This window comes from Lepidochelys olivacea (genome assembly GCF_965140295.1).
Source record: "Lepidochelys olivacea isolate rLepOli2 genome assembly, chromosome: 9".
NCBI classification, from domain to species: domain Eukaryota; kingdom Metazoa; phylum Chordata; order Testudines; family Cheloniidae; genus Lepidochelys; species Lepidochelys olivacea.
Genome location: NC_140419.1, coordinates 50,782,899 through 50,795,623, shown reverse-complemented (window position 1 = coordinate 50,795,623; position 12,725 = coordinate 50,782,899). Strand labels below are relative to the sequence as shown.

The 12,725-nt window shown below is 52.2% G+C and overlaps 1 protein-coding gene across 1 annotated transcript in view; it reads right to left on the bottom strand.

The window, feature by feature from the left end:
• Positions 1-511: 511 nt before the first annotated feature.
• TSPEAR (thrombospondin type laminin G domain and EAR repeats) overlaps positions 512-12,725 on the bottom strand; it is an 88,785-nt gene continuing 76,571 nt past the window's right edge. The window contains exons 10-12 of the mRNA XM_084639334.1: positions 10,983-11,170; positions 6,952-7,053; positions 512-5,529 (exon numbers count right to left, since the gene is read on the bottom strand). Of these exons, the coding sequence (XP_084495460.1) occupies positions 5,376-5,529; positions 6,952-7,053; positions 10,983-11,170 (444 nt within the window). The 3' untranslated portion in view covers positions 512-5,375. The remainder of the gene's footprint in view (positions 5,530-6,951; positions 7,054-10,982; positions 11,171-12,725) is intronic.

The window sequence follows — 12,725 nt, the reverse complement described above, 5'->3', positions numbered from 1 at the left end:
TGCATCCAGACCTGTGCCATGCCCAGACCTGAGTGCAAGGGAGGCGGTCTGCCTGAAGAGTGCCACCCCCAACAGCAGCCAGGCAGTTCTGGGAGCCAGGCACCTTCTGCACCTCTGCTTCCCCAGGAAGCACCAAAAGCTGGACCTACCGCTCCCGGGGCTGGGGGGTCCTGAGGCCCCCTGCCCCTCTTCTCCCCAGGCCCTGGGCAAGGCCACAGGTGCCAGGACTGCAAAGAGGGGTGTGGGAATCAGATATGAGGGGGGTTGCCATGCCACTCAATTTTGGTCCAGCTGCCCCGAGTGGCTGGCCAAATTTCCAGCTCTGGTCAGGGGCCAAGGAGGGGACCTCAGCCCTCTACCCCACCTCCCACCTTGTTATACCCCTGCCTCGATAACAATTTAGCTAGTGCACATTCTGGGCAACCCATCTTCAGGACCCACAGCGTCTAATTGCAATAGACATCTAAAACCTGGAGTCAGACAAATTGCTAGTTGCAGACATAGCCATTTATCACAGTCGTAGTTTACATGTAGCAATGAAATAGCCCCATGCGGTGCTACGACCCAGGAGGTGGGAAAATAACCAATGGAAAACTAAGGAAAAACATGTCTGAGCTTTTTTTTACTGTCTGAGCAAGGCAAAAATGTCAGGCTTTTCTGGTGAGCCGAACCCAAACCGTTCCCTTGGATTCGATTTGCATCTGCTAATTTAATTGTCTCGTCCCCGTGGCAGGATTGTAAAATACAGTCTGCCCATTTATCAGGGTTGGGAAGGGAAGATGAAATATAACCAGGGCACTGAGCTTTGGCGCCAGTTGAAATGGCTGCACGAGTTGTTCTCGGATGGTAATTGGAGGTGGGGGAAGGACGCACGGGGAGTGTGCTGTGGAGAGCAGCGGGCGATGGGCACAGTGAACAGCACGTTTTTTAGGACAGGCCTTTCTCAGCTGGAGCATTCGAAATGTTCTCCTCTTCAGCTGGCTGGAAAACACTGCTCTAAACCAGACATTACTGCTTAGGAAAGCCTGACTCAGCCACTCGGTGACACAGCCTGTGGCAGCCAGCCTCTCCCAATGTCCTGGACTCCACCCTGGCCATCTCTGCTCTCCTCCCTTTCCCAGGCGATACGGACATAGTTGAGGGAGGGACACAGCTCAGGAACTGAACCGGAGCAATCCCTCTCCTCACGTGGTAACCCTTAGGAGACTGGAGTTTCCAGGCAGAGAAGAATTCAAAGGCGCAGACTGGGGAGATATCCCAGCTCTGTCAGTGGCTGTCCGACCCCTGGGAAGAGGACAGGGTAGGATTATAGTCTAAGGCCATGTCTACACTAGAGCCTCTCAGCACAGCTATGGTGCTGCAGCTGTGCTGTTATAGCACCCTAGACTTGTCCTATCCCCAGCCATGCAGTTACTCCACCTCTCCGGGACGCGGTAACTAGGTCAATGGAAGAATCCTTCCGTCAACTGAGCTGTGTCTACACCAGCGGCTAGGTCACCGTAACTACCGCACACCACGTTTCACTGCCCTGAGCGCTGTGGCTTATTTCTAAGCGTAGCCCAGGTCTAGGCAGGAGAGGGGGGAACCAGCCGCTGGCTGGGTTGGGGGCGTATGAAGGGGAAATGGAAAGGGATTGGGGGTGGGACCTGTTTTAGTGGACGTGGAATCACGTGGCAGCGCGTGAAGGCAATGTAGACATTTGGCAGTGGGGCCCTAGCGAAGATGGGCATGGTTTCCCGGCTCTAGCAGAGCAACCAGCAGCAGTGGTCCTATCACTTGTTTTACACACTCCGCACTCTGGGTGGGATGGGTATTACAGCTGTTCTGGAGCGGGCCAGGCAGCTGGGACAGGAGAGGTCTGGAGCCGAGAGCTGGTCTAGTCAAAGTTCATTCGCTCAGTGCCATTTCCCACAGCCATGATCGGCTGCGTGCTAAAGGCCGAGTGCTGCAGGCAGGACGAGGAGTTGTGAGACTGTCGGGCCACGTGCAGGCAGCTGCTGCGCTGGCTGCCCAGACGTAACCCTGCCAAGAGCCCCCCAGCCTCAGCCAGCTGAAATAGCCCTGCAGTCTGGGGGTGCTGGGTGCTGGCTGGGGCCACAGGAGAAGTGTTTGTACTTGTGATGTGAGCGAGGCCAGGGCAGGGTCTCTGAGCTGAAAGCCACGTTCACCTCCCCACTGTGCCCCAACAGTGTGAAATACATGCTCCAGTTTAGATTCCAAAGCGGGCAGCTAAGGGGAAGGCTGGGTTTGGCTGTGAAGCACAAATGGGTTTTTCCTCAGTCTTTGTCTGTTGCCTTCTGCCTGTGCACTGGAGACCCAGGAGCTGGCTCAGCCCCTTCTGCTCATGCACTAGGGGCCCTGGGGCCAGCACAGCCCCTTCTGCCCGTGCACTAGCGGTCTGGGGGGGCCCTTCTTATTTAATCTTGCCCCATCTTTTCTGCAGTATTTGTCCCCTCGTCAGGACTCCTTCATCAGAATCTCTGTAGTTGGTGCTCCCATCTCTCTAGGGGAATCCCCCCGGAGCATGCTGGGGCTCCCCCAGAAGCACTCTCCAATGTGGGGGAGTACATTGATCTTATGTTCATACAGGGCTTCTTCCCAAATCATCCCCAAGTGGTTCCATGCAGCCCCCCTGGAGGAAACGGGCCGGCTGTTTCAGAGCACCTAGTGCCAATGCCCGGGGGTGGCTCATTGGAGTGCAGCTTCTTTCCCCTCTAGCTCACACCCCAATTGTCTCCCCATGCTCTCCTCACATGCCCCTGCCACCCGCATGTCCCCTTTCCCAGTGCTCAGCCTCCCAGAGCTGCTGGTTGGTGCACGCGGGGAGCCAGGGTGGGCAGGCTGGGGCTGTGATTAATAATGGCGATAACTCCGTGCATGCTCAGCGTTCAAAGGGGGCTCTGTCTCTGAGCCTATGGATTGGTAGACCTCTGGTTGGTTAAGTCCGGGAGGTCCCAGACGATTGGTAAAAGGTAAGTATAGTGCCCATATTTTAAAAAGGTAAGAAAGAGAACCCGGGGAACTACAGACCTGTCAGCCTCACTTCAGTCCCCGGCAAAATCATGGAGCAGGACCTCAAGGAATCCATTTTGAAGCACTTGAAGGAGAGGAAGGTGATCAGGAACAGTCAACATGGATTCACCAAAGGCAAGTCATGCCTGACCAACCTGATTACCTTCTATGATAAGATAACGGGCTCTGTGGATATGGGGAAAGCAGTGGACATGATATATCTTGACTTTAGCAAACCTTTTGATATGGTCTCCCATAGTATTCTTGCCAGCAAGTTAAAAAAGTATGGATTGGATGAATGGACTATAAGGTGGACAGAAAGCTGGCTAGATTGTCTGGCTCAATGGATAATGATCAACAGCTCGATGTCTAGTTGGCAGCCGGTATCAAGCAGAGTGTCCCAGGGGTTGATCCTGGGACCGGTTTGGTTAAACATCTTTATTAATGATCTGGATGATGGGATTAATTGCATCCGCAGCAAATTCGCAGATGACACTAAGCTGGGGGGAGAGGTAGATATGCTGGAGAGTAGGGATAGCGTCCAGCATGACCTAGACAAATTGGAGGATTGGGCCAAAAGAAATCTGATGAGGTTCAACAAGGACAAGTGCAGAGTCCTGCACTTAGGAAGAAAGAATCCCATGCATCACTACAGGCTGGGGACCGACTGGCTAAGCAGCAGTTCTGCAGAAAAGGACCTGGGGATTACGAGAAGCTGGATATGAGTCAGCAGTTGTTGGCAAGGAGGCCAAGGGCATATTGGGCTGTATTAGTAGGAGCGTTGGCAGCAGATTGAGGGAAGTGATTATTCCCCTCTATTTGGCACTGGTGAGGCCACACCTGGAGTACTGTGCCCAGTTTTGGTCCCCCCACTACAGAAGGGATGTGGACAAATTGGAGAGAGTCCAGCGGAGGGCAACGAAAATGATTAGGGGGCTGGGGCACATGTCTTATGAGGAGAGGCTGAGGGAACTGGGGTTATTTAGTCTGCAGAAGAGAAGAGTGAGGGGGGATTTGATAGCAGCCTTCAACTACCTGAAGGGGAGTTCCAAAGAGGATGGAGCTAGGCTGTTCTCAGTGGTGGCAGATGACAGAACAAGGAGCAATGGTCTCAAGTTGCAGTGGGGGAGGTTTAGGTTGGATATTAGGAGCCACTATTTCACTAGAAGGGTGGTGAAGCACTGGAATGGGTTACCTAGGGAGGTGGTGGAATCTCCCTCCTTAGCGGTTTTTAAGGCGCAGCTTGACAAAGCCTTGGCTGGGATGATTTAATTGGGGATTGGTCCTGCTTTGAGCAGGGGGTTGGACTAGATGACCTCCTGAGGTCTCTTCCAACCCTAATCTTCTATGATTCTAAGCAGAGGACCTCAAAGAAGGATGAGCGAAACAGGACAAAATTGCAACTGGAGCATTTTGCAACATTCCCTCTGTGACTGACTGAATCTCTTACTAAAACAATTAAACAGACACTTCCATGGGAAAATGACTTTGCCAGATTGGGGGGCGAGGGCCCAATGGCGTGAGAGTGATTTCCACCATCTGAGGATCTGACCTGCTACTCTAATGACTAAAATCCCTCTAAGTGCAAATCGCAGTGCAGCCGTAACTGTGGAACTGTCACCGCTGCCTCTATCATTATAGGTGATAAATCATCACATCTCCATCTACTCAGCGTGGTTGTAAAATATACCTATTGATTTCTGCAAGATGAACCCATCACGTACAGGGAATAACTGGAAACAACTACAGTAATGGGAGGAGGTTAGACAGACACTGCACGCCTCCTCAGCATTACAGGCAGGTGGGCATGGAAACAAGAATCAATACACCTTGGAGGACATGGGCAGCGTTATTGGAGGACATAACCATGCAAGGCTCGTGCATCAGACCAATCCAATGGAGGCTGGACACTCCTCAGAGCTGGTGTTCTCACCCGCTGGGGTCTACTGCAGAGTGAGCTAGAGGATGGCTGCCTAGGATGGGTTTGAATGTAGGACTAGACTGTGCCCTCGGACCATCTCCCCTGCTGCATGTTATCCGTGGAGCTCAGAATAGCACCAGCCTGACGGCCGCCATCTAGCTCAAGCCATAGCTGGGCTCGCATGGTGCCCCGGCCAGCTCCTGGATGAAGGAATGGGATAGGTGCCATAGAACCACTTTCCCCGATCTGTCCAGGTCCTGCGCAGAGCACAGCTCAACCAACCCCAGGGATTTGGCACTGAGGCTTCAGACTTTCCCAGCATTCCTGAGTTGGCGTATTTCCTGCAGGGGGATAATTCTAGCCTGGGCAGAGCCGGACAAGTCACCTCTTTGCCTGGGTTTGTCCCGCTCCTGGCAGTAAACAGACATCACTGAATATCTGATCAGATGGTTTTCAGCTTCAGCACCTTGGAGAGTGGTTCCCTGGCACTGGAGTAGATGAGGTAGGAGCCCGCTGTTGTGTGAAACGCTTCCCAGTCTCGACAGCCAAACGTCGGAAGACGATGAACCGCTACGAAGCCTTCATACCCTTGCCACCTGCAGCGCAGAGGATAGCGTTAATACCCATAGCATGGGCTTGCATCTCCACTGGGCACCTCCCCACGCTAGTGACTCTGAAGGGCTGTCTACGCTGCAGTCAGCGGTGGGACTGCAGCAGGTGTAGAAGCACCCAAGCTAGCTCTGACCTAGCTAGCTCCAATAACAGCAGCAGTGAAGCTGCTGCAGCATGGGCCGAGCTAGCTAGACCAAAGCTAGCTCAGGTATGTCCGAGCGTGCTGCAGTCACACCTCTGAGTGCAGCGTAGACAGACCCTTGCTAGTTCAAACTGACAGAAACGCTGTCCCACAAAGATGCATTGGCCCCTCCCAGCCCCCATTACTCCATTGCATGCTTCCTTATCTGGAAGGGCTGTGACTGGAACAGAACTAGAGGAAGATCCTGCTGCTCGAGGCTTGGTGCTGTGTTAGACCTCTCCTGTCAGGGATGTTTTGTGCAGAAGCAGACACCGGATTCATTCCCAGTCTGAACAGCTTCATACCTCTGCCCCCCTCCAGACGATGAGGCACTGGTGACTGGTCATGAAATACTGAACCTTTTCCCTCTAGGCTGATGGTTGAAAAATTGCCCAGTAGTGGCCTAGAATGGTCACCTGATGGCTGGGTGGGGTGGCCTACATGAAATGGATTTGGTGGCCTCAGTCCAGGCCCTAGTGACCAGGGTCAGCACCACCCCACAGGTCACTGAGAGCAGGTGGGCAGGCTCAGCAAAGGTCAACCGGCAGCCCAGCCATGGAGACTCTCACCCTGGTGGTAGCACCTCCCAGTCAGGATTGCAGGGGGGCAGCACGCAGAGCTCGCGGGGCTACTGCCCACACAGCACTGGTCCCCAGCCCGACAGAGGCCTGCAGGACGCTCGCTCGGGTGCATGTTACCAGCTCTGCATCCAGCAGGAAAAGCCTGAGGGGAAAGGCCTCTGCATGGTCCCCCCTCTAGTCACTGCCTGTGGGCACTGAACCCAACACATCCATTGGCCACCAGAGAGCAGTGGAAGGCGCAGTCTCACTCCTTCTCTCCCTGACTCCTCCTTCAGGCCCACTGCCTTCTTTTGCTGCTTTTGGCTGAAATGGCCCAGTTCTGCATGGGTTAGAAAGACGCTCGCTTTGCACTAGGGCCCATTCAGAGGTATGGATCTGCAATCAGGTAGCAAGAGTAGAAGAAGAGGGTGGAATAACCTCCCCTGTACATTTCTTGCTTGCTCTGCTTCTGGGCCACCTGGCCCCATGCAGAGCAGCCCAGATCCTGAGGAGGCAGAGCAGGGTGAAGGGACGAAGTGAATCACTCGAGCCTTCTGAGCTGTCTCTGTCTGCATTTCCTCTGGCCCTTGACTGCAGACAATTGACGGTGCCTCTCCAACTGCCTGTGGCTCTAAGATGGGGTAGCACCATTCGGGCATAGTTACCTGTATATAATACTGTTCACAGAGAAGGTGAATCCGTCAAAGGAGTTTGCTACCACCAGAAAATAATCTTCTCCCACTGAAAAGAACTCCCAGTCCAGAGCACTGTGATAGGGAGCAAGCACACAGATGGGTCATTAGAACCATCCCTAGAGAGGCTCACCAGGTCCCTTCGGGGCACCAGCCGCCATCCGGCCCAGGGCAGCACAGAGACACAAAGCTGTTACCGTCTGCTGGCCATTCCCTGGGCTTTGTGATGAGTTGGTGGCTCCAGTCCAGATCCTAGTGTCCCCAGGAGATAGGCCATGACCGCAGCTGGCATGGAGTGGACATGGCAGCAGGAAGGGATGATGGGTATAAAGTACCCTCCTCCCAACAGGTATGGTCTCCCCAGGTCAGGGTGGAGGCACATTGGTGGGACAGTTTGCTGGGCCACTGCCCACAAGGCACTTGTTTTGTAGATAAACAGTTGCTAATTCAGCCCTTTCCACAAGCACTTCAGTCATAGCAAGCCTGGCCTCTGGTAACAGTGGCTGGTCCATATGTGGGTGTGAGGTATACATGCCACAGAGTCATGTCAGCTCTGGCCAGGTGAAGGCCAGCATACCAAGCCTTGCAAACACAGACAGTGTGGGTCATTGCTGTGGCTGTACTGTGACATCTCGCACCACAAGAGGTTAGGAGTTAAATGGGTGACAACATCTTACCTCCTTTCAGCATGGTCAAATTGCAGTGTGGTGTCCAGACCCAGAGGCACTGATACAGGGAATGATTAGGGATCACAGCCAAGCTTTCCATTTGAGATATGCTTGCTGCTAAATTCAGAGCCACACATGACTGGGCTGGGCACTGAGGAGGACAGAACTGGGCCTGTATGCTGTATACAGAAGAGGCAAGATCACTCCTCCCTTAAAAGTGACTTACAAAAACTATGTCAGTCTGAGGGGAATGCAGCTATTTCCACGTAGAGGCAGGTTTTCCCCAAGCTGCCTTCAGTTATAATACATTTTGAAAAGAATCTTTTCAACAATTGATCCTCACGGATTTTAGTTCCTGACTATCATGTTCCAGAATGAGCTACCCTTCAGCAAATTCCCAGTGTGGGTCAGTGGAGAGGGAATGGGGTAGTCAGTTATTTTTTGTCAAGCTCCACATTTCTCGGCCAAGGTCCAGACTCCAGAGAAACATTTTTCACACCGCAGTAACAATACTATGTAAATAACAAGATTTCGGGGTCCGTTCAAAAGCAGCTGGCGGCCTGGATTTGGCCTGAGGGCCGCCTATTGATTAACCCCGGGACAGGGCATGGGTGGGACACGGCGGGTATGGCTGGTGCTTGCTTTCAGGCCTGATTTGAAGAAGTGCTGAGAAGCCCTGACGATGTGAAGCGACTAAGCTTGATGCCTCCATTTCCTTCCCTGTAAAGCGGGCTGAAGTCCTAAGCTGAGTGGCTTGAATCTGGTGGCTGAGAACAGCCAGACTGGCACTATTTGTTATTGCCACTCTTGAAGCTCCACCCGCAGTGGGATTGGCTGGCAGAGATTTCATGGGGCACCTCTCCGCATGTCCTGCAGACAGCTCCAAAGAAGATGACCTGAGTGCTTTGCTCTGGGGAAAGGAGAAGGCCACTGCTCGCACACAGGCCAAAGCACCAAGGACTCACCCACTTGCTTTTTCCGGAACGGCTGCTGGTTGTGAGAAGGAGCGAGAAACAGCCAGCTACGGCAGGGGGCCTGAAACACACGTCCTTGCTTCAGTCTCAGCCAAAAGAGGCACGCTGCCCTTTGAGCAGCTGAGGTCATGTTGGGCTAGAACCCCATCTGAGCGGGCTGACAAACGATGGCCAAGTAGCTCACCTATGCCATGGTGCTGGTGCCACGGAAAGGCTGATTTCCCACAGGAGGAGGAGTTCAGTTAAAGACCTGCCAAGGTGCAGGTTGCTCGCGGGTGTTACGCCAATGCACAGGGCTGGCAGCACTCATGAGGGAGGGCTTGTCTGGGCTCAGTTTATTGTGGAGACTGACATGGAAGCAGCTGGCTGAAGGAAGAGCAATCCTGCCTAGCCCAGGGCTCTTACATTGCCAATCAGGCTTTACGATGTATCCATCCCCCTAGGGTCTGCACTCAGATCGAATGGGGAGAAGCCTCCTTTCTGCTGAGCTACAAACGGCCTCTCAGTGCTCCCTTCTGTCCCCGGTCTCAGCAAACACAAAGCTCCAGCGCCAGGCCTTGAGGCCACATGATCCACAGCTTCCATTGGGATCGGCACTCTGAAATCTACCCACACCCTGCCAGCAGAAGGACCTGGGCCTCCCCACTAGCCTGGCCAGGAAGATCCACCTCAGTGCAGAGGAATGTGTGGAGCAGAGTGAAGTGCTTGTATCTGGATGGGCCCTGGGTAATCTGGATGGGCCCTGGGTATGGTGGGTCCCCACTGGGCACAGAGGGCCAGGGAAATGGACAGAGACAATGAAGGGTTTTTTTCCTTTTGTTCTTGTCTGGCTTTGCTGGTGATACAGACTTTGTAACTGAGCTCTGCATAGGACACTGGGCCTGGTTCTCCTCTGCCTTGCACCTTGGGCAGCCTGTTATATGGTGCAAAGGGGACATATAATGCAGCCACTGAAATCCAGTGTGGGGAGGGAAAAACTGGGTCCAAAGTGGGGGGTTCCTCTAACCACCTTCTCCCAGTTCTACGCTAGTAGACCTGAGAGAGTAACTATCTAGATAGTTGTTCAACCTACGCTCTCAACTGCTAAACATCAGATAACCCCTGTGGCCAGCTGTGTCCTCCTCTTACAGAATGTGGTTCATTGAAACAGGATGGGAACAGACGCGTTGGTGGAACCTTCATTGACAAACACGGGACTCTCCTTCTTCTGAGCACCCCAGCCACCCCCAGTCATCAGTCATGTGCCACACTCTCCCTCCTTTGCTTAAATGGGAACATGCCTCAATTTCCAAATCGGGGGCCTGATCCTTAGCTGGTGTAAATCAGCACAGCTATTGAAGTTCATGGAAGTCAGCTGATTTAAGCTAGGTCAGGGTATGGGCCCTGGTGTTCCTACGTAGTGACTCCCTCTCGTCATGTTTCCCGGGGGGAGGGGAAGCATAATCATAGGTGTAATTTGGGGGGTCTCTGGGGCATGGTCCTCTCAAACAGGGGAGGCATGGAGGGGTCACATGCCATTCCTTCCCCCCTATTTCTGTGAGTGCTCAGCTGCCCTGCAGGGCTTGTTCTGCTCAGCCTGGGGGCCAGGGAGAGAAGGGGACTTTGTCATTGCCATCATTTCGGCTCTGGGAAACGGATGGAGCAGGACTGAGTGAGCAGCTTTTCCTGGGTCCTAGTGCCCACCTGTTTTCTCTACAGCCATGAGTGCCCCTTGGGGCGGGGCGAGGGAACAGAGTAAGGGGGGTGTGGTGAGGAGAAGAGACAGTGGGGAAGGGAAGTTGGCTGGGGCAGGGGGAAGAGAAGGGGAGAGGAAGAGGGAGCGGATGGGGAAGAAAAGGGGATACAGGAATGGACGGGGGAAGCAGGAGCCCAGCATGGGGCATTCCCTGGGCAGCAGCAGCCCCAGCAGGGAGGCAATTGCAGCAGCAGTAGAGCAAGGACATCACTGCAGCAGCCGGTGCCGGAGTGGCTGCCAGCAGCAGCTGGGGCTCCCCCGTTATGCCCTTCTGTCCCCCCCAGCACCAGCAGCCCAGGTACAACTGTAGGCGGGGGGAGAGAGCCAGTGACCAAGGGGACCGGCTTCAGCATGCACGTGTGGGTGCTTGCATGTGCATGGGTGCGCTTCCCTCCCACCCCCAGTATAGCAGTCAAACTATGCCTATGAGTGCAATCCCTGGCAGATGCCGGTATTATGTGAATCCCTGGGTTAAATTCTCTGCCCTGTGCTATGCAGGAGGTCACGGTCCCTTCTGGTCTGAAAAATCTACAAATGTCTGACTCTGTGATCACTGGAAAGGAGGTTAAATTGGGAGCTCTCCGGGACCCAGTGCAGATGTTTTTGCACTGAAAAGAGAGTTGGTACCTGTAGGTGAGAAGATCCTGAAACTTGACAAACATCTGTGCCGTGATGTTTAGCTCATAGATGGAGGAGTTGATGGCATAGTAGTTGTTCAGTACTACCGTTGCACTGTCATAACTATGACTGTTAGCCACCGCGAGGAAGATTCTGTCTCCAATGGGGAAGGCCTCCCAGTCGGCAGCACCAAAAGTCTAGAATGAACCGAAAAAGCGAACCTGGGTAACATATCTTTAGATTTTAGTCAGGTTCTTCACACCGTCCTACATGACGTTCTCATAAACAAACCAGGGAAATGGGGTCTAGATGAAACGACCTTAACATGGATGCCCAACTAGTTGAAAGACCATATTCGGGGGTAGTTTTCAATGGTTTGCTGTGGAGGGTGTGTGGAAGTATAACATTGTATAAGTATAACGTTGTATAAGGGGACATGCTGGATACATTGTATATGAGAGGGCATGCCAAAACATGTAACAAAGTATCTGAGGGAGCACACGTAGGGACAGTTAGCTTTTGAATGGAGAAGCAATTAAGATAGAGCCAGCACGTCTAAGAAGCAGGCATCAGAATGGAAGGTGTGAAGGGCAATTAGTTAAGTTAACTGGAAGCTGTAAAAGGAGATTGTTAAGGGTGGCAGGTAATTGAAGATACGTGACTGGTCTCAGGGATCTTGAAGGGTGGTGACTAAAATCTTTTTCTTCTTTTGTCTGTAACTTCTCTGTAACTTGTTCTCCAAAAAACTGTATAAATTAAAAGACACAAGCCCCACTCGGGGGCTCACTTCTAAATGTATTAGCAGAGCAGCTTTGCTAATAAAACAGAGTGGTCTGATAAATTGTGAGTCTGAGTCAAACTTTGACAGCTGTGCCTAGTGGGGTCCTGCAGGGGCCAATCCTGCATCCAGTATTAGTCAATATTTTCATTAATGTCTCGGATAAGCAGCTTTTCCTGGGTCCTAGTGCCCATAATGGACTGGAGAGTGTGCTTATAAAATCTGCAGATGACACTGAGCTGGGAGGGGTAGCAAGCACTCTGTAGGACAGAATTCAAATTCAAAATGACCTTGCCAAATCGGAGAATTGGTCTGAAATCAGCAAAATGGAATTCAATAAAGACAAGTGCATAAATTCAATAAAGACTTTGCTTAGGAAGGAAAGATCAAATGCACAACTACAAAATGGGGAGTAACTGGCCAGGTGGCAGTATTACTGAAAAGGACTTGGGGGTGATAGTGGATCACAAATGGAATATGAGTCAACAATGGATGTTGCAAAAAAGACTAATATCGTTCTGGGGTGTATTAGCACAAGTGTCATATGTAGGATCCAGGAGATAATTGTCCTGCGCTACTTGTCACTGGTGAGGCCCCAGCTGGATACTGTGTCCTGTTCTGGGTGCCACACTTAAGGAAAGATGTGGACAATTGGAGAGAGTCCAGAGGAGTGCAACAAAAATGATAAAAAGTTTAGAAAACCTGACTACGAAGAATGGCTATAAAAAAGAGGGCATGTTTAGTCTTAAGAAAAGACAGCTCAGGGGGAACCGGATAAAAGTCTTCAGATATGTTAAGGGTTGTTATAAAGAGGAAGGCAATCAATTGTTCTCTGTGGTCACTGAAGGTAGGACACGGAGTAATGGGCTTAATCTTCAGCAAGAGATTTAGATTAGATATTAGGAAAAACTTTCTAATTATAAGGGTAGTTAAGCTCTGGAATAGGCTTCCAAAGGAGAATGTGGAATCTCCAT